At 39.7% G+C, this 25868-nt stretch overlaps 2 protein-coding genes across 2 annotated transcripts; one reads left to right on the forward strand and one right to left on the reverse strand.

Annotated features, from left to right (window-relative positions):
- Nucleotides 1-2073: 2073 nt before the first annotated feature.
- Nucleotides 2074-18790, forward strand: KLB (klotho beta). Its single transcript, XM_010187138.1, has 5 exons — nucleotides 2074-2811; nucleotides 9923-10430; nucleotides 13678-13946; nucleotides 15522-16665; nucleotides 18373-18790. The coding sequence occupies exons 1-5, from the start codon at nucleotides 2074-2076 to the stop codon at nucleotides 18732-18734; spliced, it is 3021 nt and encodes a 1006-aa protein (XP_010185440.1). The 3' UTR covers nucleotides 18735-18790.
- A 2887-nt stretch (nucleotides 18791-21677) lies between these two features.
- On the reverse strand, nucleotides 21678-25773 carry RPL9 (ribosomal protein L9). The gene is made up of 7 exons (XM_010187137.1): nucleotides 25657-25773; nucleotides 25459-25574; nucleotides 24532-24627; nucleotides 24077-24209; nucleotides 22872-22952; nucleotides 22335-22452; nucleotides 21678-21694 (listed from the first exon to the last, which is right to left on the reverse strand). Exons 1-6 carry the CDS (start codon nucleotides 25700-25702, stop codon nucleotides 22346-22348), a joined length of 579 nt encoding a protein of 192 aa, XP_010185439.1. The 5' UTR covers nucleotides 25703-25773; the 3' UTR covers nucleotides 21678-21694; nucleotides 22335-22345.
- Nucleotides 25774-25868: the final 95 nt, after the last annotated feature.

Below are 25868 nucleotides of genomic sequence, written 5' to 3' on the forward strand. Positions count from 1 at the left end.
TTCCAACCGAGCCATTCTGGGATTCTGTGATTCTGTGTGATACGTGTCCACTGCACCTTTCAAAACTCATGCAGATGCAACGCCTTGTCCGCAATGAGATGCCAGTGGCACTAACTCTGCCGGAGTTGCTGGGGAGAAACCCAATGTCTTTACCTTGTATATACGTAGCTGTGGTGTTACAGAGCTGCTCTGGCTGCTTTGAACTCAAAAATCCAGTAATCATGGTAACCAACTGCTTTAAAGGTATAGTGGCATCCATAATGACTTGTATTTGGGTTTTACTTCATAAAGTATGATACATACAATTAAAGCTTTTAAATGTTAAAATAGAAGGATTATGTTCATGCAATAGCTATCCCAATTAGCATTTAAAAATATATATTCCATAGAATAAAATAGGAACATCAGTATATACTGTAAACCAACTTGGTACATCTACTCCTCTCTTTCCCAAGCTGCCTTTGGTAGGATCTTTTCTGCAAAGTGTGGACCAGTTCCTGCCGATACTTGAGGGAGTGCAGGGTTTGTAATGTTAGGCAGACTTATTTTAGGTGCATGGCTACCCCACCAGCACAGATCTGCAGTGCAGAAGATGTTGGAGGGAGCTTTCTTCATCTATGGTGAAACTCTTTCCTGTAAAGGCACTGCAGAGAAATGCTGCAAACATTCATTGAGGTAGATGCTTTGTTGTTTGTTGTAAAAACAAATATATAAAAAGTCTTCTGTCTGCTATTGCTTGATCAGTTCATTGTTACATAAAAGGCATGTCTAAGTGGTGTGGTACATTGCTGAGTAAAGGCACTCAGGCAGCCTGCAAGCGTGCTCACACAGGTAGCAGGAGCAGTAAAGTCGCAGTAGCCCAGAAGTCCATCTGGACTTTCACATCAGCAAGGCTCAGTCATCCAAGCAGAGTGCTATACTTAGGTGGTAAATTGTCCTTGTGTTCAGGTCTCCATGTGTATCTTCCTTGCATGTGAAGCTACTTCACACTGCTGTCGTGTTCTGTGAATCTCTTCAGCAGCTGTAGTCTAAGTGTGGACACACTTTATATTACTGTATCTCAGGAAAAGCAAAAATGACAGGCATCAGTCTTACTGTATTTAGTAAATTCACTGTATACAGTGAATACACAGGTAGTTTTGCTGGAATTTGAACTATGTTAAAAATATTAAATTGTATTGCATAACTGCTCTGTAAGATATTCTCTGTACTGATGCCCCAGCTGTGTATACCAAGATTATTAAATTAATCAGTACTGAAATAGCATCTTCCAGGGCTAATTATCTTTGATAATTGTGTTTATTATTTGAAGAAATCCAGGGAAATTGCCTGAGGACTGGAACAGACCCCTGTTAATTTTGTACTGCAGCTGTACAGCAGGCTTTTATATAGGACAGAACAACAGTTGCATGTGTTTGAAAGAAATATTGACTTGCTTTGCATCTTTATATAGTCAGTGGGATGTGTGTATATCTCTTGTCCACAACAAAATTTCCCACAAGTCCAGGGAGAATTTTTCAGCAGAAGTAGGATGTTCCAGCAGGGCAGGACTAAGGAATGACACACTGCCTTTCCAGCCAGCCAATTACACAGAATGGATAAGTCACCTTTTAATTGGAGACTATGTAGTATGAACTATGTTTCTGCTACGTTTCTTTGAAATACAGCTGCATGTGGAATAAAGGATGTGATAGTTTCTTAGCACCCTCTGTATATTCACACACACGAATGATTGAGCTTTAAATAATGATAAATTAGTTACTAACATTTATATTGTTCAGGCAACCTATTTTCCTGCAGTAAGAAGCCAGCTAGGTATCTCAGTGGTCATACAGAGGCCACCTCCCTAAAAATTACACCATTCTTTGACCCGTTCTAGGTCTCACAGTTCAAGCTAATCATTGACAGGGCTTTTATGACCACAAGCTTTTAGCAAAGCTTTGATAAGACACTCCAGCAGTTCGTGGCAAATGAAGACGGTCTGCACGGTGGGGACTCCAGCAAATTAATGGATTTTTTCCAGAGTCAGTGCAAGAAATCTGACCTTTAACGCTGGCACAATAAACCAGCATAATGTGTGGCCGCCGACTGGAGAGATTTGTTGCTTTTTGGACATTAGTTTCCATAAGGATAGTTACTGGGCTTGCTGGAGAGGGAAGAGCTGTGTGGAAAAAGGACCCCCACTTCAGCCCCGTGAGTGAAACCCAGATGTTTTTGTATGACACTTTCCCTAAAGAGTTCCTCTGGGGTGTAGGGATGGGGGCTTTCCAGGTGGAAGGCAGCTGGAGGAGGGATGGGAAAGGCTCCTCCATCTGGGACCACTTCATCCACTCAGAGATCAGGGATGCTGACAGCACAGATGCCTCCAGTGACAGTTACACCTTGCTGGACAAAGATTTGTCTGCTCTGGATTTTTTGGGAGTTACTTTTTACCAGTTTTCAATTTCATGGTCAAGGCTTTTTCCCACTGGACTGGTAGCAGCTCCCAGTGAAAAAGGACTCCAGTATTATAACACACTTATTGACTCACTGCTCTACAGAAATATTGAACCCATGGTTACGCTGTACCACTGGGACCTGCCCTTGACGCTGCAAGAAAAATATGGGGGATGGAAAAATGAATCGGTAATTGATATCTTCAATGACTATGCCACCTTCTGCTTCCAGACCTTTGGGGATCGTGTTAAGTACTGGATTACAATCCACAATCCCTATTTAGTTGCTTGGCATGGGTATGGAACAGGTATTCACGCTCCTGGAGAGAAAGGGAAAATAACAACCGTCTACTCTGTAGGACACAATTTGATCAAGGTACAGTACAGTAAGGTTTTACAAACTGATCTTGCACCACCATTGGAAATGATGAGAGTAATCAATCTTGTAATCAGTGTAAAAATAAAAAATCAAGGAATGTGAAAACAGCAAGAAATAACCCTTAGCTAAGGCAGTCTTTTTTTTAATGTGTGTGATGATTTTATTGTTGTCACAACAGCTGTCTCAGTAATTATTTTAAAGTGCCTATTTGTTATTTTATTGAAATTATATTTTGCCTACAAAATCTGGCTATTAAAGAGCATGATTTTCCTTCTTTATTCTTTCCACTTAGTTAAATATACTGACATGACCATTCATTCAGCTACACTGAAATGACTATTCTGTTAGTTTAAAATGAAATTTATTTTAATTTGCCTATTGGATCAATTCCGCTTGCAGTAGAGTATGTATATATAAATATGATTAGTTCTAGCTTAGTAAAATCATATTGCAAAATGTTTGTTGCTAAACTAGAAAGGTCAGCAGTTCTTGGGTTTGGAAGAAAACAAATGTCCTCTTCAGTATTTGAGATTTTCAAAATTACATTATTTCTGTGAAGTTTTCCACATTTTAATGTTTATGTCAGGCATTTGTCAGCTGTCTTGTACAGAATGACACAGCCAAAAGGCTTGATCCCATGATCAATAGCTTCAGCAGCTGCAGTACTGGGTCCTAAGTTCATGGTATTCTTTCTTTGGGAAGGACAAAAAGTGAAGTCTGAAGTGGGTCATATTTTTAAGGAGAAAGCGCAAATGTTGTTCCTGGTATTTCCAACAGCATTACAGAGTTTACCACATCTCCTCTGATAGTATGTTAATTTCTTTCTACAGAGTAGCTAGTTCCTATGCATAGAAGTTTATATTCTTATTTTCTCTTGCTATATTTTACAACGATTTCCAATAACAGCTGTTTAATATAAGAACTAACAGTATCAATACATCATTTTGTTTCATCTGTAGTGTTCAACATACTTTACAGAGCAGGTCACTGTCCTGTCTCTGATAAAGGAGCTAATATATTTCCCCCACTCTAACTATTCCTAGCTGTCTCAAATTTTCTACTACCTACAACACATTATAATTGCAATTAACAAATAAATCATAGAATCATCATAGAACGGTTTGGATCTGAATGCAGTTGTCCTACAGGAAGAAGTATGCATGTGGGACATTAATTTCCAGAGTAGTTAAAAACGTTCTGCAGCTGACGATTTCTATATCTTGTATTTGCTTCTGGGCTTGAACCTGCAGAACCTAATTTTTCAGAAAATTTCAACTGCAATCAATAGAAGTTTTATATATAGAAAAGTCATCGAGCATCCTGAGTCACTAACTGATTTCAGACTTAGCACAGGAGTGATTTAACTATAGAGATTTGTGAAGCATCTCAAAGAGAACTGATGCTCATTGTTTTTATTTTAAAGTGCTATATAAAATATATTTCATACATACATGTAAAAGATACAATGTAAGTTTGAAGCATTTCTTGCCTTCCTTTCTGAAAGGCACAATCAAAACTGGAGTACCAGCTAGGCAGCCTCTGCATTGTCCCACTCTGTGAGAGGGGTGTAAGCAGCACACAGTGCCTTGGGTCTTCCAGGAAGCCAGGCACAGCTGGGTCTGGTAGACAAATTACTGACCTAAGTTCCTTGGTCAGTATTATTTCACTCTCAAACTTGATCTGATAGTTTGTTCTAGTTTTAAAGTCTGTGAATCAGTGTATAAAATATATCATTTCAGTGAAAGAGTTAATGAGCCTTTCAGCAACGCACAATCCATTAACTAGTATTTGATTGTTCTGGGGCAGAAATTAGTTTCACATTGTATCTTTCTTACAGCCCTGTGAACATTACCTAATGTATTAGCAGTTCTCTCCTCTGGCACTGTAAAATTTCTGAAAATTTTAGGTCGTCATGAAGAATTTCAAATTTGTAGTAGTGTATTTGAGGAACTGGAGTTTGATGTTTGGGTTGGAGGTGGAATGGAAGCTCTTGAGATACCAGTCAACATTAGTCAACTCTTCTTATATGTATATAAATTTTTTTTCCTAATAAAATGTAAGTAAAGGCAGCCATTCCACAGAAGTCATAGGTGTAATTATATGTGTTAAGCCAACAAGCCAGAATCTTTCTCAAAGATTTTTGTGGGTGTCTAAGTGTTCGGTTTGTTGAGTATTGTTGACAATACCATATTAATATAACGTATTGATGCACAATCAGGATTCACGTATTGTGAAATGTCTCTCTTTTGAGAGTGTGGGAGTGTTATAATGATTTCTCTTTAAAGAGATTTCACATGGCTTTTTATTTCAGGAGTGGTATATGCAAATCTGTTTCTCAGACATCGTATTATGGCTCCCTTCTCATTTACCACTGCAAACCAAAAATGTCCTCCCAAAAATAAAAGACTAGCAAAAATACCAAGTTTTGACAGCGTGAGGCAAAGCCTGTTAAAGCTGTTGACATTATTCCCATTTATGTCAGCAGCTTTAGAAAGAGCCACGTTCCTATCCATGTCAGGGCTTCATTTTTGGACAGGCTGCTGAAAGACAATATTCTCTGCGCCACCTTATGCACATTACCAGGTCCACCTATTAAATATTCCAAGCAGGAAAAACAAGGCTGTAATGCTCAAAATAAACTAATCTGGCCACCGCTCTTACATACCAAACTGCGGAGTAATAATTCTCAAGTCTTTTTGTGGTATCTTTGGATAAACTAAATGAGGCTCTCTCATGAGTTCTACTTTTAGTTTCATTTACCAGTGCACAGTTGAATTGTGGTGTTGTAAGAATTAATCACCATTTATATAAAGGAGTGCTTTAATGTGATATATCAATCATAAACTGAAGCTAAGTTTCATAGCATCACAAAAACAATATAACAAACCATAAACCTCTCCTTTTTTGGACTTTGGATTATTTTATTGTAAGAATGGTTTGAAACTTCCTGGAGATTTTTGTGTCTCTAGAAGAGGGCTGAAGAAATTTCTCTTAATTTTAAACTATCAATTTGAGTAGACTAAAGAAACCCAACATCTTAAAACTCAATCAATTGGCTAGCATAAAGAAAAAGTTCCTGCATTTTAGAACTGATTGAAAAATAATCTGTTTCTGTGAATGAATTCAGGTAGGTAATTTTCTTATTAAGGCTTTTCAACAAAAGTGGGATTGGTCTGTCTCCATCAAGCCCTGTGGTGTTGGCTAGCACTGTTCACTTAGATAAATCTCTATTCACTTGTATGATCATTACCACTAACATGAGAAGCATGTGGAGTCTTATACCAGAAGGAGAGTGGCCGTCAAAAGTGTGTCTCCTTCCTTCTTTAAAGGAGAGTGCACTTCACAAAAGCAACATTGGAAAACAATTACTGATAATATGTAACTTGGCATGTGATGTTTGAAAGACACTTCATAGAAGATACAAAACCTATGAGCTTGCTCCTGAGGCATAGAAGAAAAAACTGCACACAGAAAAATTAGATGGATTTATTTGATTTAATAGTATGTTAATCTGACAAGAAGCAAGAAAACATAAAGCATTGTGGCTGGAGCTAAATGGAATATATACCTAATACATCATTACCATTTTCTCTGGAACTAGTTATATTCTTTCCTTTAGATTTAGATTGAAGCTTGTAAAGATCACAGACTGCAGACCAAGCTGTCTTTTTCTGTCCTCTGTATCAGTGCCTTCCAGGCAGTTCTGCCTTTGCTATGTAACAGGCAGAAAGGGGATTTTTTTATTATTTTTTTTTTCCTGTTAAAGATCATTCACACTCCTTTCCATCTGGCAGAAAAGTCCAGGAGAAAACTGTCAGAATAAGATCTCCTGAAAAATTTTCTTCACGAACATGTCTTCATATTACATACTAGGAAAAGGCAATAAATTCCTTTTCGAACATAATGTCTGTGTAGAGATCCATCACAGATCAGGTTCATCTCTGTGCCCAGCTGCATTACTCCCAGCTCTATGGTAGCTCTTGCTATCTCAGTATCTCTCTGTGGACACTGTTGCCTTTGCAATCTTTCAATGAGCATGTCCCAGAGAAGTCTTATAATTCGTATTCCTTATAAACAAATTTATACTGAATGAATGGGGATTAATTCTTATCTCCATGTCCAACCAAACACTTTATTCCCTTCCTCCAAAGGAGCCTCCTTTCCTCAGGATCTAGAAAGATGAAGCTACACCAGCGCCCATATTTATTACAGGAGGAGGGAAATCTGTCTCCATCATGTACGGCTGTGAGGTGGACAGCAGAATTGTCTATGCTTGTAAATGCCTTTGCTGGAAGATTTTTAAAACAGTGGTAGCCATCAGTAATGATGTAAAATTCAGCACTGATTCACACTTTTTGTATAATTTGTTATTTTCAGGTTAGCTTTCTTACTGTTCTTGGGGATCATCAGGAAAAACAGAATCCAAATGCAAGTTGGGTAGCATACAACAAATTTGACAGTAAAGCCTCAATCCATTATAACCACTCTCTTAGAAAATTAGGTGCCTACATCTCGAGTCCTTTTGTCCTTCACAAAGATTGAGCTTCGGAGTCAGTTTGCAAACTAAGGGCTTTAGTTCTACTGACTATGTGGCATCTTTACCACAGGAATTACAGGATCAGAGTTTGAAGGAGTATAAGGATATTTCAAGAAGAGAGGAAAACAATACGGTTGTCTTGATTTTATTAAATTGTCTTATCTAGACTTTTTACAGGGCTAGTACTAACTGACTTAGTACTCTCTGTGGCTTTCAAGTCTATGGAATAATTTCTATATTAATACCAGGAAAATATGCTGAAATTAATTTGTCATATGTATCTAGAATAAATACACAGTATTGCTCCTGCTTTCACTGTGTACTTAGCCTTGACCTAACAAGGAAAGTGAAAGATTAGGGATTAAACTCTAACTGAAAAAAGATTAGTCAACATATACTCAAAACAGACAACTTGATGCATGAGACAGCTTTTAAATTGATGTTTGTTTCATATGTGGACTTACAAAACAAATTATATTACTCTGTTGGTTCCATCAACAATAGTTCACATTTAGTGAATAATACAGCTGGCTTCAGCAGGGTTTTTCTAAGTAAGCCAGCACAACCTTATACCTTTGGTTAAACAGTGGTGTTAGTAGCCTGTGTTTGGGAGAAAAATAATATACTAACTAGGTATAGAAAAATGAGAAGGATAGGATGAGAAATCACCAGAGGCAGAGAACAAAGTGAGCCTGGCCCCAGCACCCACCCCAAGCTAAACCTTCAGGAGATGACAGTGAGGATAAGTGAGGGGATGGCACTGGCCACTTACATTTTCTGATGAGACTGGTAAGAAACCCATTTTATAATATTTTACCTGTATCTTGCAGTTTGCCTCATGAGTACAACTTGCTGACTTCCCTTTTCAACTACAGAACCTGCATTTCAAAGGTTAATGTTACTTTATCAGTATTTTCAAGGACAGACCTTGAACAAATGTTACAAGCCTGACCTTAGAAACCATAAACAACTGATACACAAAATTTCAGAAACTGTAATTCTTCAGTACTCCCTAGCTTAACCAAATATCTACCTGACATCAAGTCTTTTGTTTTTTTAAACTGTCAAGGCTGTGTATTTCTATCTAAATTAACTGAAATTATTGTTGAAAGTAAGCAATGATGTTTGGCTTTGTAGTGATGTTAGTCTAACCAGCACTCAGTGTTTCACAATGCTTCTCAAAGTTTTTTCTGGGTGCAAACAGTTCTTTTCTTTCCAGATTAAGAGTATAAAGCCCCATGTCAAGAATAAGGCAAACTCTGAGTTACTTGACAACTCCTCAGCTGGGAGAGGTCAACTCCCCTCCCCTGTGTCAGATCCTCTGGTGGGATTTGTGCTGCAATCCAGAGTCACCCTTCTGTGACACCCCAAATCTCCCCTTTTCCTATGGGACTCTGACAGTGCTAGTGATTCCTCAGTTTCCCATGTATTCCTTTTTTATATATATATATAACTTCTGTATTCTCTTACTTAAGTGATTATCAACGTGACATTTGAAGGTAATTCTGGTGTGTGACACTGTTAGGCTTTATAAAATGTGATGATAATCAGAAAAATTGAATGAAGATGTCATACAAGTTACGCTTTCATTTTCACTAACACAAATAGCAAAACTTCTGTCTGTCATAGGGCAGCCAATATTTGGTCGATTATGAGTACTAAACATGCCAGAGCCAATAGATCTTATGGGATACTGCTGCCAAATTTCCTTTTAAAACCAAAGTGTCGTTGCTTTCTATTAAAAGTGAATAAGCTTCATTCTGTTCTGTTGCACATACTGTCAGAAAAATTATTATTAAAGCAGCTTCAAAGAAGAAATGAACTAAAATCCTGGATTAAAATTCTCACACAGAACTGTGAAACTTGGCATTTGGGTTCAAACTTTGCAGCTGGGTCCTTTCTCCAAGTTTTTACATTTGGGGACTGTGCAGATATCAAAAGTTGAACACTCACTCATGTGATGAGGCCAGATGAAAACAAACAGAAGTGTATCCCAAGAAGAGGGGTGAGGCGGCTGTTGTTTGATCAGAGTAGATCCAGGTAATCCCCATAGCACAGAGCAGTTAACAGCACAGACCCAACACTGACAAAGGAAACAGCATTTGAGATGCATAATTTATGGAACAGTTGTAAATATGGTTTCAAATTTTAACCATACCAGCAGTCACTGCTTGACAAAGAAAGACCTAGGATCTGTCTAGATCACAGAGCTGAAATCCCACTGTTAGCAGCTGTTTAGTCCCAGAGTGTCCATGCAACAGCTACTCACATCCCTGCTGGGACCTCTCCTGAAATTTAGACCTATGTTGAAAGGCAAAAAGCCACAGCCCTAATGTGTCACAGGAACAGGGCACATGAGATATTGAGCATTACGATCATCTTGAGGTACTTTGCAGTATAGCAGTAATTGCCCATTACAACTGTGCAGGGTAATTAGCATTCCTTAACCGTTTATTAATATTTCCATAGAGCTCTGCAATGAATCAGCTGCAGCTACCTGCCTGTCTAGCTGCTGACGCACACAGAGACATATTGGAGAGCTACGATTTAATGCTATTTTTCTCTCATCAGGCTCATGCAAAAGTTTGGCATAACTACAAAAAACACTTTCAACCGCATCAGAAGGGAATGATATCCATAGTACTGGGATCCCACTGGATCGAACCTAACAAATCAGAAGATGTTTTGGACATTTCTAAATGCCAGCAGTCTATGGAGAGAGTTCTCGGATGGTTTGCTAAACCCATCCATGGGGACGGCGATTACCCAGAAAAACTGAAAAATGAATTCTCATTTTTGCCACGCTTTACTGAGGATGAGAAAAACTACATAAAAGGAACAGCTGACTTCTTTGCATTTTCCTTTGGCCCTAATAACTTTAAACCTCCAAACAGTCTACCAAAACTGGGACAAAATTTGTCACTCAACTTGAGGGAAGTACTGAACTGGATCAAACTGGAATACAACAGTCCTCGAATCTTGATTGCAGAGAATGGCTGGTTCACTGACAGCCATGTGAAAACAGATGACACCACAGCCATCTACATGATGAAAAACTTCATTAATAAGGTTTTACAAGGTTTGTACACAAGTTAGTTGCTGGATTTTTGGGGAGATTTTAATATAATTTAGTATTTAGCTCTGTAATGATTTTTTTAGAGAGATAATGGCAACTAAGTTAATTATTAATTATTTATACTGCGTAAATACGTCATGGATCAGGATCTACTGGTGCTAGATGTTGTACAAACACAGAAAAAAAAACCCCCGATAGTCCCTGTCCCAGAAAGCTGAAGTCCAACATCTGTGTTTGATTTTAGAACTAAATTAGTGCAAAACTGGATCAGAAATTAATGAAAACAAACCTATTGGATATCACTTTTCACTGCTGGCAGCCCAACTGTAAAACTTTTGTGCAGGTACATGCCTTGATAGCAGGAAGAAAAGACAGTGGCTACAGACTGTCGTTGCCATGCCGGAATCCTACTCCAACGTAAAATCCTCTGCAAAACCAGTGTTTCTTTTCCCCCACACCCAGTTTGTAGGTTCAGTGCTGGGGGAGGGACTGCTGCTGGTCTCAAGAGCCATCCGTGCTGCTGCAGTGATGGGATGGCTCGGATCCCTTTACAAAAAACTTTCATATCCTCAGAAAAGAGAAAACACAAATAATCATTTACTCTGACACCAAGTTAGGAAGTATTTTATCATCAACAAATGATGTAGTTAAGCTTCAAATGAAGATTATCCAGATATATTTAAAGTTGGTTCAAATTGTGAACTTCACAGAGCGCAACTGTGAGGCGGTTACATTCTGTTATTTGGATTATGATATTCTAAATACTGCAGTGACACAGCAGGGAAGTCTAGATACAGAGCTGGGTTTGGAGGTGTGGAACAGGTAGATTTCTGGACACTTATGTAATAAAAAATATAGTGTGTTCTTGTTTTGAATCCTTTACTGCAGACATGCTCAAAATACAGCATTATCTCTTAACTAAGGCTTTTTTTCTGTGAAGCAAACTTTAATTTGTCTGATCAGGAATAAATGTGGAAGATATTTTCATATTTTTACTTATAGAGAAGTCAGGTATAAATTTGCTGTTTGCAGCAAAACCAGTTGGATGATGTTCATCTCAAAACATCATTTGTATAGGCCAAATTGTAACAGGATGGTGGCTGATGAGATAGCGTGTAACAGGCTATAAGGAGCTGTATTTGTGTGTGTGTGTGTGTGTTCTTAATGACACGTTTACGCCTGTCGCTATTGAAACTATTACATCTGCAGAAGGGCTCCAAGGCTGCAGATGTAGCAGACACAGAAATGCCGTGAAATCTCGTTCTGTGGATGTCACCTCTGGTGACATAGGGAGCTTAATTTAACTCCAAATCCCTTCTACATTCAGTACCTTGTTCCTGCCCCTGGCCATCCCCTTGGTTTTTAGGAGGATTTTCTCATCCCCACTGTAGTGTTCAGTGAGGATCCTGACTTCTGCTTCTGCCCTCTCCTTTCACTGTCACTGCAGACAGTGCTACAAACATACTCTCATGCTGATCCACAGCATCTCTACCTATCACTTGCCTAACTATTAATTCTTACCAGAAAATACACATTGAATAGTGCTTTTTTTTTCCCTACCCATTTTAACAGCCAAAAATTATCATCTAAGCACCATCTCGAGTACCACAGCGTGTTTAAACTTAGCCACCATCCACTCAGTACACTTCTAGAAAAAAATACTTTTTCTCAGTTGTCACTTATGCTGTCCATGTTTATCTACTTCCATTTGTTCAACCTTCCACATAGCAGACACAAAGTACTCATCTTGACTTGAAAGGCCCTTCTGGCCTGTCTTTATCTTCTACAATCATTCTCCACCTCTGCATTGTGTATTTGTTATTTTCAGACATTTTTGTACTTTCACCCGTGGTTTCCCTAATATTTAGAAGTTGCTTTTCTTGAAAATACATGCCACTGTTTTGCTTTGTTATGTTCCCTCAATTACCAAATTTCCTCCTTATCAATATTCTGGCCTTGTCTATCAGCTTCTCATATACTTACATTGCAAGCTCTTGGGCTTTCTCATGTCTTCATCCAGCAGCTAGTAAAATATCATGCTGGGCTATGACAGTGCTGCTGGGTACCTTGCTACTCTGCTGGACAAATACAAGTACAGTGCAGAACTGCCTCCTGCTGGAGTTGCAAAGAAGTTCAGTGGTAATATAGAATTATGCAAAGTTAAATGTTCTGAGAAAATAAGGCAAAGCAATGTCAGGTGAGAAAAGACCTTTAAAGCAGAATACTTCATCTTTATTCCTTGGCTTACCCTCAGTGGACTACAGGTAAAATATGGCTGTCCGTCTATATCAAAATGCTTGGTAACCCCACTTGGTCACTGCTTTGCCCTTGATATTTCAGCCCTTATACGGTTTACATGAGAAGTTATCCTGCCTTATTTCCTAGCTTAAAGCTGGCGACAGGCAGCTAACACAGCTGAGCAGGGAGTTTGGACTTTTCCTTCCAGGCTGCCAGCTGGCACAGGCTGTAAGTGGATAATGAATGTTGTTGGTGGTTGGTGTTTGCCAAGAAGCTGCTTTGGAAGTTCGGCTGCCCTTTGCAGCTGAATCAAGTTCCGCATCTCAGAAAGAGGATTTTTTTGGTCATCTTTTTCATACATTATATGTAAAAGATTATATATATATACTGTTTTATAAGGTGGAGGAACATTAGTGTTGCCTGAAAAAACACTCATGTGCTGCACCTATTCTGTGAATAACTCAAGCACTTCTGTCTCTGGGTTGATCAATCCTGCTTCTTCTATAGTCATTCTGTGTCCCATACTGACAAAGTTATTTTTTCAATTTAGAAGCTGAATAGACATTCCTAAATGTTACAGCTTGCAAAGTTCTTTCAACTAAAATGTAGATCAATAAAAGATAGTTTTAGCTTCATGGCAAATACAAGGTCACAAACTAGATCAACTGTTGCACCGTTAAGTTTTACTCATAATTCTCTAATTTTATTGGTATATATGACTTGAAATCATCAAATGCAACTTAAAATCTGGATGTGGTGTAATATTTCATGTTTGCTCAGAGCAATCCTACAGTAGTTTAATTTCTTAAGGAATTAGTTATGTACGTATTTTTTAATGAATAATGACTAAGATAAATAATGTCTGTCTGTCTGAATTACAGTGGGCCAACAATATGAGTGTTCAGAAAACCCTCAAGGGTTTCAAAATGAATAGACCATTCCAATAAATCACCTCTTATATATGTTAGAGTCCTAAATATAAGACTCATGAATGTTGATTTCTCTTATGCAGCTATTAAATACGACAATATAGACGTGTTCGGTTACACAGCCTGGTCACTCCTTGATGGCTTTGAATGGCAACATGCTTACAACATCAGACGTGGATTATTTTATGTAGATTTCAAAAGCAAAAAAAAGGAAAGGATTCCCAAGTCATCTGCACTTTATTATAAACAAATCATACAAGAAAATGGCTTCTTCCCAGAGGACACTACCCCAAGCTTACAAGCTCAGTTCTCCTGTGACTTCTCCTGGGGTATCACTGAGTCAGTTCTCAAGGTGAGTGCAAATTACTGGGGAGACAGCTGGATGCAGAACGATCAACAACTTTACTTTGTGAATAAATGACTGCGTATGGCACCTTTTGTTCAGCAATCTCAATGCACACTGCAAACAGAAGTTAAACCTAGTCATAACCGCATAGGTTCAATTTTATGTACTTCACAATTTTTTGTGTGAGCTAGTCACAGTGTGGAAGATGCTCCCACAGCAGCAGATCCCACTACAGGAGCCCTTCCTGTCCCTCCTTCACCTTCCCTCTGCTTGCATGCCCACGTGGGAGATAGATCAGGACGTTTCAGAAGTTGACCCCAACCAACTGTTCCTGGGTTATTTTTCAACCAGGGGAGTTTTCCAATCCATGTGGCCATGGGAATGCCTATGACAGCGCGACAGAGAGGGTGGCACAGGGCAGGAACAAGGTGGCTACGCTGGTGGCAGCAGAGCTACCTGCAGGCTCAAGGCCTCATCTAAAGCTACTGCACAAGGCAGAAACAGATTCCTGGGTTGAGCCTGGTTCTAAGTGCCACTTGTCTAATCAGGTAACAAGCTGTTCTTTAAAAAAGACTTACACTACAGGCAGAGATAACCAGCATCAGCACATATGGCCTTTGAAAACAGATCATGCCACCTTTTTTCCAACTTGTTTGGAAGTTACATCTATTTCTATGTTAAATTTGGTAGATAAGCTAACCGTATGTAGGGCCAGTGTCGGAATACTCTGTCATCAAATACAGAAAGACAGTCCAATGACCAACATCAAACTCGAAAAATAACAACAAAGCTCCATAATTTAATGCATTCACTGACAACCATAGGGAAAAAAGTAAAGCTTCTATGTATTTTGTTAATATACAGCATAGAAAAGTAAATTTTCTTAAAAAAAAACCAACAAAAAAACGAAACAGATTTAATCTAAATATTTTAATCTTCACTACATTGTATTCCAAATCTTATAAAAATATTTTTAAAAATTGGAATAGAAAAAAAAGAAGTGCTACACAGAATGTTGTTAATGTGTAGAAGACAGTAAAGATATGACTAAATGCTATAAGCTGTTTGTGTCAGATATTTGCATAGGCAGAAGGTCCACTGGTAAGACCAGGGAACACTGTGCCACAGTTTCACAAGGCTGATCTCAGCAGCAGTGCCAAAATAATCCATGGCTGCCTCATGTACCCCACTCCTTCCGTGCTTGTTCTGTACCATCCCGCTCTCCTGCCAGCTGCCTGAGAACAGCTCTTTGCATGACCACAGAGTGACCTTGATCTGGGAGATGTATCCGTGTGAAAATATATGTCAGGTAGGCTGATGGCAGGGCAAATACCAGTGTGTAGCTGAACAGAGAGTGCAATTTTAATGTTTTCCATAGATGAAGGCACAGAACGGGTAAGACAACAACTAGCAAAAAGCCCGTATAGGTGAGTCAGTTAATCTCTTCCCCTCAGAGTATCTGAGCCAGACCTCCTGACATTCAGCACTGATCCTACAGCCAAACACAGGCAGAAATGCAGACTACAAGCAGGTGTTCATTTAATTAAAACCCGCTGTAACATGCCTTTTTTCTTTTCATAGGCAGAATCTGTGGCTTCTTCACCACAGTTCTGTGACTCCAGCCTGTATCTCTGGAACGTCACGGGAGACGGGCTCCTGCACAGAGTTAAAGGGGTGAAGCTAAAAACCCGACCAGCACAGTGCACAGATTTTGTCAGTATTAAAAAGCAACTTGACCTCCTGGAAAAAATGAAAGTCACCCATTACAGATTTGCACTTGACTGGTCACTAATTTTACCCAATGGAGATTTGTCAGTGGTCAACAAGCAAGTGCTCAGGTATTACAGATGCATGGTCAGTGAAGTACTGAAGCTCAACGTTCAGTCCATGGTCACCTTGTATTATCCAACTCACACCTATCTGGGCCTGCCAGGTCCTTTGCTGCAGACAGGAGGTTGGTTGAATCAGTCTACTGCCTACGCTTTTCAAGACTACGCAGCTTTATGTTTTCGGGAGCTTGGTGATTTGGTTAAACTTTGGATTACAATAAATGAGCCGAACCGGCTAAGCGATGTCTATAACAGGAGCAGCAATGATACATATCGGGCAGCACACAATTTATTAATAGCACATGCCATGGCCTGGAAAATATATGATGAGCAGTACCGGCCCTTTCAGTATGGGAAAGTGTCCCTGTCCCTGCATTCGGACTGGGCTGAGCCTGCCAACCCCTACTTTGAATCTCATTCAAAAGCTGCCAACAGGTTTCTTCAGTTTGAAATAGGCTGGTTTGCCAATCCCATATTTAAGACTGGGGACTATCCAGCTACTATGAGGGAATACATCAGCTTTAAAAACAGAAAAGGCCTCTCGTACTCTTCATTGCCATCTTTCACGAGTGAGGAAAAGCAGCTTGTCAAAGGTGCAGCTGACTTTTATGCGCTGAATCATTTCACCACCAGATTTGTGATTCACAGACCTCAGAATGGGAGCCAGTATGAATTTGATCGCGACATCCAATTTCTGCAGGATATCACCTGCCTGAGCTCCCCTTCCCGCTTGGCAGTGGTGCCTTGGGGAGTGCGCAAAGTTCTCAGGTGGATTAAAAAAACCTATGGTGACATTGACATTTACATCACAGCAAATGGAATAGACGACCAGTCCTTAGACAACGATGAACTTCGAAACTATTACTTAGGAAAATATGTACAAGAAGTTTTAAAAGGTGAGTACATGACAGATTCAAGTTCCCCAGAGTCATTTCCATGGCACAGACCTAGGCACTCCTTAAGCAAGCACCTAAGCCTTGCCCCAGATAGAGGTAGCAGCTCTGTTGAGATGGAGGAACCGGCCAGCAGCATTCAGCCTCCTGGGGGGCTGGATTCTGCAGGCATGCTCAGGGCAGATACAACACAAAGCAACAGCACCGAGCCCCTCACATGAAATGCAGCCACAGCTGCTTCCAGTTACCATCTGGTCATGCACGTACAGCAGAGTAGTTACTCAGAAGTTAGTAGGAGATGGCACTTCAAACCAACAACGCCCAAGAGACAACTCTAACTTTTACTCCACAAAAAAAGGTGGGAGCCTCCTTAGTTGCTGAACTAGAGACACTGGGCGGGAAAGCACAAGCAAGCCCAAGGAGACCTGGAAGGACATTCAGAAGAAATGCATCCGGTCACCAGATTTTTAAGGAGCTGCTTGTGAAGGAAGAGTCAAACTCTAGTTCCTATTGCACCACTTGCTTCCTCCTGTGTACCTAGAGAAATCTAGTTCTTCACTTTAGAGAAAGACTAATAACTATGGAGACAGAGGACAAAATGGTCAAGGCAATGATCTTCAGCAATAGTTTATGGTACGAGAAATGTTGCAGGGAGCTCACCCCTGCCATCCCTCTTCCTCCAACCGAATCTTAAAAAGAAAGCAGCAAGCCACAGGATAGCAGAAAGGCCTCAGTACCTGAACCATACAGTTAAATGAGACAAACAATACTTCCGTATTGGCAAGCACTAGTGAGTTCCCCAACTCCATGGAACATCTAAAAGCTCTTCTGAGTCCCCAGACATAGCTTACGTATCCTGGTTTCTCCTCTCCAGGACCTAGCTATGTGAAAAATAAGATGGATCTTACTCACGGCTAAGCATGGCTTCAGATTACTTTTACATGAAGCAGAACACTCCCCCTCCAGTGCTTAGCTCTTTCTCAGTTACTAGAGAACTAATGAGCATTTCATGATGTATTTTCTGTGCTAATATCACACTGTTAAAAAAAAGAACAGTAAGTTATTAAAGGAAAAGGTTGTTAAAGGGCACTCATCACAGCATTCCCATTTTAATTTTCAGATAGATTTCAGATACTTTATAGTACTCGCAGAAAAATCCCCCCCATTTACAATTATCTGTGTCACATCCCTGACTACGCTGTCTGCTTACTTCTGAATTGGAGAGATGTTTACTCACCAAGGACTGCTATTTATGATTTCATTATAGTACTTCCACCCAACACTTGGGTCCATCAGTATAACATGCAGTCACATGTGCTACAGGGCTGAGTAGCTGGGCTTAAAAGATGGCAGGAATTTTCAGAAAGATCCTCTCCTGGCACAGGCGAGCAGCTGCTCCCCTTGGGTCACAGCAGCTGGAAGAGCAGTGTCTGGCCTTTCCCACGAAAGCAAGCTCCCAGATATAAACCTGCTCAAATCCAGCTTGGTCCAGAAAATTCCCAAATTCTAACTTTTTTAAAAAAACAATGATGCACACTTTCTACTTAATTAAGACAGTGGAAGCTGAGTATTGTTAGAAGTGGTAAGTATTTTATGATGCAATTATGCTTTTTAAGTTGACAATCGTTTAAAATCTTAAGTCATTACCAGAAGGTTTGCAAGTCTTGCAATATTTTATTAACATTTGTTTCCTTTTTCCCCCCTTCCCAGCATACTACATTGATAAAGTCAAGATTAAAGGCTACTATGCATTTAAACTGACTGAAGAAAAATCTAAGCCCAGATTTGGATTCTTCACTTCGGATTCAAAAGGAAAGCCTTCAGTAAGATTTTACAATAACCTGATAAGCAACAATGGTTTCCCTGCTGACTATTCAGTCTGTGACCCCCCCAACCAAGAAAATCAGTGTAGCTTATGCTTGTTTATTTCTCAGAAGAAGCCATTAATATTCTTTGCCTGCTGCCTTTTCTCTACCCTTATCCTGCTTTTAACTATTATTGTTTTTCACAAAAGAAAAAGAAGAAAACGTTTTAAGGCAAAAAGCATCCAGCACATCTGTGTTTCATTTTAAAAAGGAGGCACAAGCCCACTTTCAGTGAGATTCATCCCTGTTTGTATTCTACAGAGTATGGCACAGATCAGACACATGTAGAAAAGCACTACGTGAGTCACTCCAGTCACGCACCTCAAGCATTTTGTTGGAAAACGGAAAGTAATCGTATGCACAGGAAGAAGAGCTATGATGACCTTTCTTTCTGGTGAAATTACTTTTATCCACCTTCTGTACATAGAAGATGATAAATTCATCTATTTAAAAACAAAAAGAAAGAAAAACATCTTAAGACTTTCCTGTGCCTTGTTTCCGAATAACCTTTCAAACACCCTGACTTGAAAAAGACATTATGCTGTTTGAGAACTGATACCTACTTTTCTATGAACCTCTTTTGACCAATGCATCTTACGATGTATATTCATGTCATGAATGTTGAGTATGAAACTGCAGTTATTAAGGTTTGCAAATAAAAGGTGTTCTTAAAACCCATGAACTTGTAAATCAAGTACAAAACCAAGAATGAAATGTGCTGGGCCAGCTTCTGAAGATAGCACTAAAAGAACAAATCCAAGCCAACTCCATTATTGACCAGCATAGCTGTATCTCATATATATTGGTCAAAGTAGGGATCAGAAGTTAATAGTTTAAGCAACTATAACTGGACACACAAGAGACAAGTCAAATTAAATACAATCACTGTTTTTCATCTCCAAAACAGGGCAGCCATAAAAATTTTCAGTAGCAGAGAATATAAAAATAAATAGTAACTATTAATCCACTCAAGAGAGTGATGAATACAATCCTGAATTGCACTTTCATAGAAATAAGTATATAGTATTATCTTGGCTCTTGTCAAGCGCCAGTGCAAGCCATAGGTGGGACAAAGCCATGAGAGCATTTTATTGCTATTGCTGCATTAAACAAAAGCTACCAACTCATGCATAATGCTCTGCAAGGACAAATGAACCTCTCATCTCATTTAAACTTTCCAGGGACCAAACCCTGAAACCCAGAGGTTTCCCTTGGTCTGGTTTTGGCTGTCTCAAAATGAACCCAACAAGTTCTTGGCCTTCTTTTCCAAAGATCTTAACCAATTCACATTGGCCAGCCCATTCAGTCACAGCATCAGAATGCATGCTTAGACCATCACTGCCCAGGCAGGTACCATCCACCTCTGGAGAGGGGTAGAGAAGCTGCTCCAGAAATGGCAAGAGCAGCAAAAAGAGGAATTAGTTAAAATCCTGCTGCCTTCCTCCACTTTGCAACCTTCTTTTCCAATGGCTAGCATCATTTTCAAGACACACTGAAGCCCCCAAACTGTTCCCATTAGAAGCTAGTTACCTCAGTCTTAAGGTTCCCAAACCAGATAGGTGCACTTTATCAGCATCCCCTTGCTACTGAAGAAACAAGGCACACAAACAGTCTTTTCCAAATGCATCTGAACACACAAGATAGCATCAAGCACAAGGTAAATTGTAATGTATTATGATAAAGTAAATGAGAACATAAATGATAAAGTATTACAGCCACTTACACACAGACTACTAGAAAATGTGCAAATGCTACTTCAAGGATATTTATGGGTATGTGCAAGCAGCTGAATCCCAAACTCCCAATACTTGACCCAATCTTGAGTTTCAGTTCATAAATGCATGAGACTTTCTCCTTTGTATTTAAAGGTATTGGCCGACATCATAGAAGGTTCATTAATTCAAAAATTACTAGTAAAACGATGAGACACTCTAGCCCATTTTACACTATAAAATGTTCTACCAGCGCAGCAAATGGCACAGGCGTTAGAGGTGCATGCACCCTTCCATCACCCACAGGCAGACAAGTTATCATTCGGAACTACTGGGCAATCAAACAGAATCAAACTGCAGGGACATTCTTAAATTCCATGTGCATTGCAGGAGCACAGGGAACTCTGGAAGGCTCCTTTAGCTGCACAATTTGAACAGCACAAGAACCCATCTTAAAAAACACTAAGCAGGCTGCACACAAAGTCCACATCTGCAGTTTAGTACTGCGACTTTTCCAGGCTTGCAGATCCTGGTACCGCACGCCCCCTCTTGAACTCAGCAGAATCACACAAGTGGGCACTTTGGGCAATTTTCTGAATGTTTCTGCGCTATCCCCATGTTTTTGTGAACTTTTCAAAATTGAGTGCAACAAGTAACAATGTGCATTTTACCACAGCACAGAAATAGCACGAGATCCCAACTCGATGTTGCTACATGGCAAGATTAGTAACCACAAAAAAAACCCAAACCCAACCCTATATCCCTAAATGACACAAACCACTGTTGGTGAAATTCAGCAATAAGGTCTGCCTGAAACCTGAGGTCAAGCCCTTGGTTTTCTTAAGCAAGCAACATAGCTAAAGCATTGTATTTTCAGACTGCTTCCTCTATTTCTGTATTTAGTTTAACTGGTCTTATAAATCTTGCTCTACCAATTCGAGTTTAGGTTTTAAACTACTTCATATTCTGCCATCACAAGTCTGAATTCCCCTCCAGAAATTGTACAGAGAAATTTTTTCTTGCAGTTTCAGGTTCTGGAATTATGTGAAAGAACACTGGTCACCTTTCTGAGAGAACAATGCTTTTGCTATTTCTTAATGCTACGATTTAAAACTACCACTTCACAGCTTTACATGCTGGGTCCACACTCTACCATGAGGTTTCCAAACCCTCAGAGTCCATTCAGTCTGAATGTTCTGAAGAGTGTGGTAAAGCAACCTGAACACAGTGCTAATGTTATCTTGCATTACCCTGTGACAATCTGCTTCTTCAAAAGCCAAAGATCTTGATCACGTTCACACAATCGCCATTTAGTTCTTAAAAAACAGGAGGCAAAGATATGAAATATTTTTTATTTTATTAAGCCTCTCATGGTGTTTGGGTTTTGTATCAGATCTTCAAGCTGGTACTTGCTGATATAATGTCTCATGGTGGTTTGTTTCAGGATCCAGACAACTGTAAATAAAGAGGTTTTAGAAAAGTTTTAGCACTGCAAATGAGAAACCGATATATAGATATCTATCTATAAAGACATATAACAAGTTAATTTATCTGATAGTTTCATAGCAAGACAGATATTAATAGCTCAAATAATTGGCTTAATTTTATTCAGACAAGATTACTTAAAGATGCCTTCAAACACAACAGCTCACAATTCTTTAGCAAGCCGGCAACAAGTTTTTCTGTCTTTCAAGGAACTCAGAACAGCATTAAAAATAACTTTTTTTTTTAGTGAAGTCAGCATCCAACCAGGAGGAACATTAGTCTAAGAAAGTCTTCTCTGTAGACTGGTCTGCCATGCTAGGTCAGCTGGTTTTAAATTCTCAGCCACCATCATAACTAGCATACATAGTGTAGAATGCAGCATTTTCAAGTTAGGTATTTCTCCATACAGTAGCATAACACCAAGTTGACGAGAGATGGAAGGTTGCTGTCAAGAGACCTAGCAAAATGTTGCCTTCTACAAGAAAAACTGCATCCCTGTTGGGGACCTGCTTAACCAATGTTGTTAAAGTAGATAAACCTTGTCAAATGCCCAGATTGAATAACCGTCTCTACATAGAAGATGTTCAATCTGCTTTAAGATGATACCAACCTATTAGAGTTTTACTCATCTGCCTGCTGTACTGTTCCTTTCTCAGAGACATAGATACCGTCCAAGAATTTCCTGATATCCTTGTTCTTGACAGTAGTGGCTTGCTGGATCAAGGCAGCTGCAGACAAAGCAAGACCATTAGCACAAAGCAAGAAGCTGAGCCAACTCATAGCCTTTGTTTACTCTCCAATATTTCAACTAACAAACTAAACTGTCATCTGCAGAAAGGAATTACCAACTCGAAACCCTGGCAGTTCTAGTGAAAACAGAATGCATTTCATTGAGCCTCTCTTGGCAACTCGAAGCAGTAATAGTCTATTACAACTGGAAAGCTGAAAATCTTAGTGCCAAAACAGATATCAATATGGACTCAAGAAAAAAAAAAGGTTCTGTGGACTTGCAAAAACATTATTAAACTTAGAAAAAGAGTAAGAAATTACAAAAAGCAATTACAGTGACTAGAAGAAAATTTGAGCTGCCATTTCAGACAAAAGTGGCCACATTGTTTTATCTTCCCACACATTTACTTTCACAAACCTGAATTGGAGACCAATTCAATGTCATTCCCTTCGAGGATCAGCTCATCTTTCTGGGCTTGAGATACTGCACAGGAAACACCTACAGAAAGGAAAACACACAATACTGTTGGTGGAGATATTAAGCATACTAAAGAAGCAGTATTCATGTCCTGTCCCAATTAACAGATCTAGAAATTAGTATTCTAGGCAGTAACTAGCTTCTATGAGTTTGTTAAAAGAGTCCCCTGAATTCCTTCCAGGATCATCACACAGTTTCAGAACTCAAAAGTTAGCGCAAACCATGCTCAAGACTGAAAGTAACGAAGTGATAGTCCTATCTAAATGTTACCACATTACAACATTAATCACCAACCCTGGTGTGCAAGCCAGAGGCTCTGCCAGCATGGCTTCCTCAGCTAGGTGGTGCCATTTTCCATATCCTTACACTCATTAAGACAAAACTGGAGTCATCTCAATCAAAAGGCATTAAAAAAAACCCTGCCCCTGACATGCCAATCACCATGTTTACACCAGCAACACTACAAATACTCACAAAGTATAAACACAAGGGCATTCAAGGGTCTAACAGGAAATTTTCATTTGCAAGGAGAATAACACAAACTTTTACAGTTTGATCTATTTAGGCAACAGAGGTTAGCTTTTAAGATAGCACTTTACTATCTCTAAAAAGACAGTCGACTTAAAAAAAATCAAATACAATAATCAAACCCACCCTTAACATCCCACAGTAAATCAAACTCACAGCCACTGTAAGTAACTCCACACACTACCAGTGGTAGACAATGAGGAAATTCAAAATGCAACTCTTCAAAAACCAAAAATATGATGTGGTGAAACTAGTTCATGTATAATGTTTAAAACAGAAACACAAATCTAAAATGAAGCACCTGCAGTTTACCAACTCTAAACACTGTTGAGATCTCATGATTAAACACTAGCATCCTCATAGCTTGTATTACAACAACTAGCTCTAAAGTCATTATTAGCTATTAGCTAGCTGTCACTACCAAAAATAAATTACAAAAGCATTACTAACAATAAACCTAAACAGTGGCAGAAGTATCGTAAGGTTACATAAATTCAGACAGGCAAATGCTGCTTCAACAATCATTCACCATCTCCCATTATCAGGGGCAGTACTCAAAGAAAACAGCTGAGACACCCCAGTTAGAAACAGTGGAGTTCCTCTCCAGATATGCTCACCTGGCCTCATACGCACTCTGCGAATGTACTTCTCTCCCAAGAAGTTTCGGATTTCCACAAGTGAGCCGTTTTCCTGTATAACGACGTTGATTGGGAAGTGAGCATACACCGACCTCATCTTGTAACGAAACCCCTAGGATAAAGGGCATCGTCAGATGTTGAAAGCAGAACGCACCCAAAACAGATGCATAAAACTTACTGCAGATATCTAAAACTAAAATATATTTGATATAGTTTCTTAGCAAGGGCAAGCCACTGAGCCTAAGACACAAGAGTTTATTCTTCGAACTTTCTTCCACCTGCAGAACTTGTTTGACAGCACATGCAAAAAAACCCAAACCAACAAGCAAGCTACATCTCAGATGTTCAAAGCAGCTCTCACTGCAGTAAAAGGCTGTCTACTGTTGTCAGTACCAAAAATGGCAGCAGTTATCCCATTTCAAAGTAAAACTCACCAGTGTAACACCCTTTATCATGTTCTGTACATGGCTGCAAATCGTGCGAACTGTTGCCAGCTCCTTTCTGTTACCCCACCACTTGTCAACACGGAGCTGCGTTAAAAAGAACAAGCAGAATTAACAAAGCTTTCAGCTACACTTCAAACCTAGAAGTGAAATTTTTGTGACAAACTAAGAGTGAGAAGTTCAGGTAAACTTCTTAAAAGCTCTTCTCACAGAAGCACAAAGTTATTTTGTTTCTTTGAAAGCCTATTAAAGGCCCACCTAGCTCAAGTCTTAAATCCTAACCCCATGTGTATAAGAAACAATTTTTTCGTATCTTATTGCCAACAAGTCTGCAAAGAAGCTGGGATATTCTGACACCTTAAGTGGAAAGATGTTTCATCAAATGCTAAACACTGAACAGGATGTTCCAAAGTCAGTCTCCCAGGTATCATCTACCAACGTTTTAATGAAACACTGTCTGGGACCAGTGCTTTAATGAAACACCAGACACTTGTGGCAAAGGAGCTGAAATCAGCCATTCTTCCCCATTTTTGTAGTTTTTAAGGCAGAAAAAAATAAAATTAATTTCTTTAGAAAACATCTGCTCTCCTGATGCAACTATGCCAATTCTGAAAATTAAGCTTCGAGATTTAGCTTTATCTAAACGAGCCACTTTATAAAACACAGCAAATAATGTCAATCTCCTTCCCAGCAACCATCTGACTCTTAAGTACAACAGAAAATTAAATAACGAATTCACCCCATCACAGAACAAGAATTCCACAGTTCTCTTTTAGAAAACACGGAAACAGAAAAAAAAAAATCAACAACCTACCTGCAGGTAAAACTTTTGGTTCAATCTTCTACACTATGAAGAAGTTTTAAAGATAAAGGTACCACTCTCACTCTTGGCAGAGACAGGACCCCTGCAGCACCCACCTTCTTGTGTTTCTTTCCCAGAAGGGACAGCTCCACGTTGATGTGATTAAAATCCCTCCGCAGGGTTCCTCGGGGGCCCTTGACAATGACCGTCCGGCCCTTCAGGGAAACACTGACTGGAAATCAAAGGCAGACGCACGTTACCCGGCTGCGGGCCCAGCGCCGCTGAAGGCCTTTCGGGCGCAGATGCAGACGTACCTTGCTCGGGAATGTCGACGGTCTGGTTGCTGAGAATGGTCTTCATCCTGCAAAGGGCAACCGAGAGACGCTGCAGACCCTCACGGCAGGGCCCTTCTCCTGCGACCCTCCCGCTCCTCCCCCGAATGTACCCCTGAACGCGCAACTACAGACCGACCCTGTGCCGCCCCTCCCTCCCTAAGCAGTGCTCCAACAGAGGGATACCCCGCCCC

This window comes from Mesitornis unicolor, unplaced genomic scaffold (assembly GCF_000695765.1).
Source record: "Mesitornis unicolor isolate BGI_N332 unplaced genomic scaffold, ASM69576v1 scaffold48176, whole genome shotgun sequence".
NCBI classification, from domain to species: Eukaryota; Metazoa; Chordata; class Aves; order Mesitornithiformes; family Mesitornithidae; genus Mesitornis; species Mesitornis unicolor.

Excerpts from the sequence above, each read along its gene's own strand:
- KLB (XM_010187138.1), top strand. The coding sequence starts at position 2,074 with ATGTGTGGCCGCCGACTGGAGAGATTTGTTGCTTTTTGGACATTAGTT. Across the intron at positions 2,812-9,922 it reads TAGGACACAATTTGATCAAG|GCTCATGCAAAAGTTTGGCA; the intron begins GTACAGTACAGT and ends TTCTCTCATCAG. Across the intron at positions 16,666-18,372 it reads TGTACAAGAAGTTTTAAAAG|CATACTACATTGATAAAGTC; the intron begins GTGAGTACATGA and ends CCCCCTTCCCAG.
- RPL9 (XM_010187137.1), bottom strand. The coding sequence starts at position 25,702 with ATGAAGACCATTCTCAGCAACCAGACCGTCGACATTCCCGAGCAAG. Across the intron at positions 24,628-25,458 it reads TGGGAAAGAAACACAAGAAG|CTCCGTGTTGACAAGTGGTG; the intron begins GTGGGTGCTGCA and ends TTTTTAACGCAG. Across the intron at positions 22,953-24,076 it reads CAGAGTGCGTATGAGGCCAG|GTGTTTCCTGTGCAGTATCT; the intron begins GTGAGCATATCT and ends TCCTTTCTGTAG.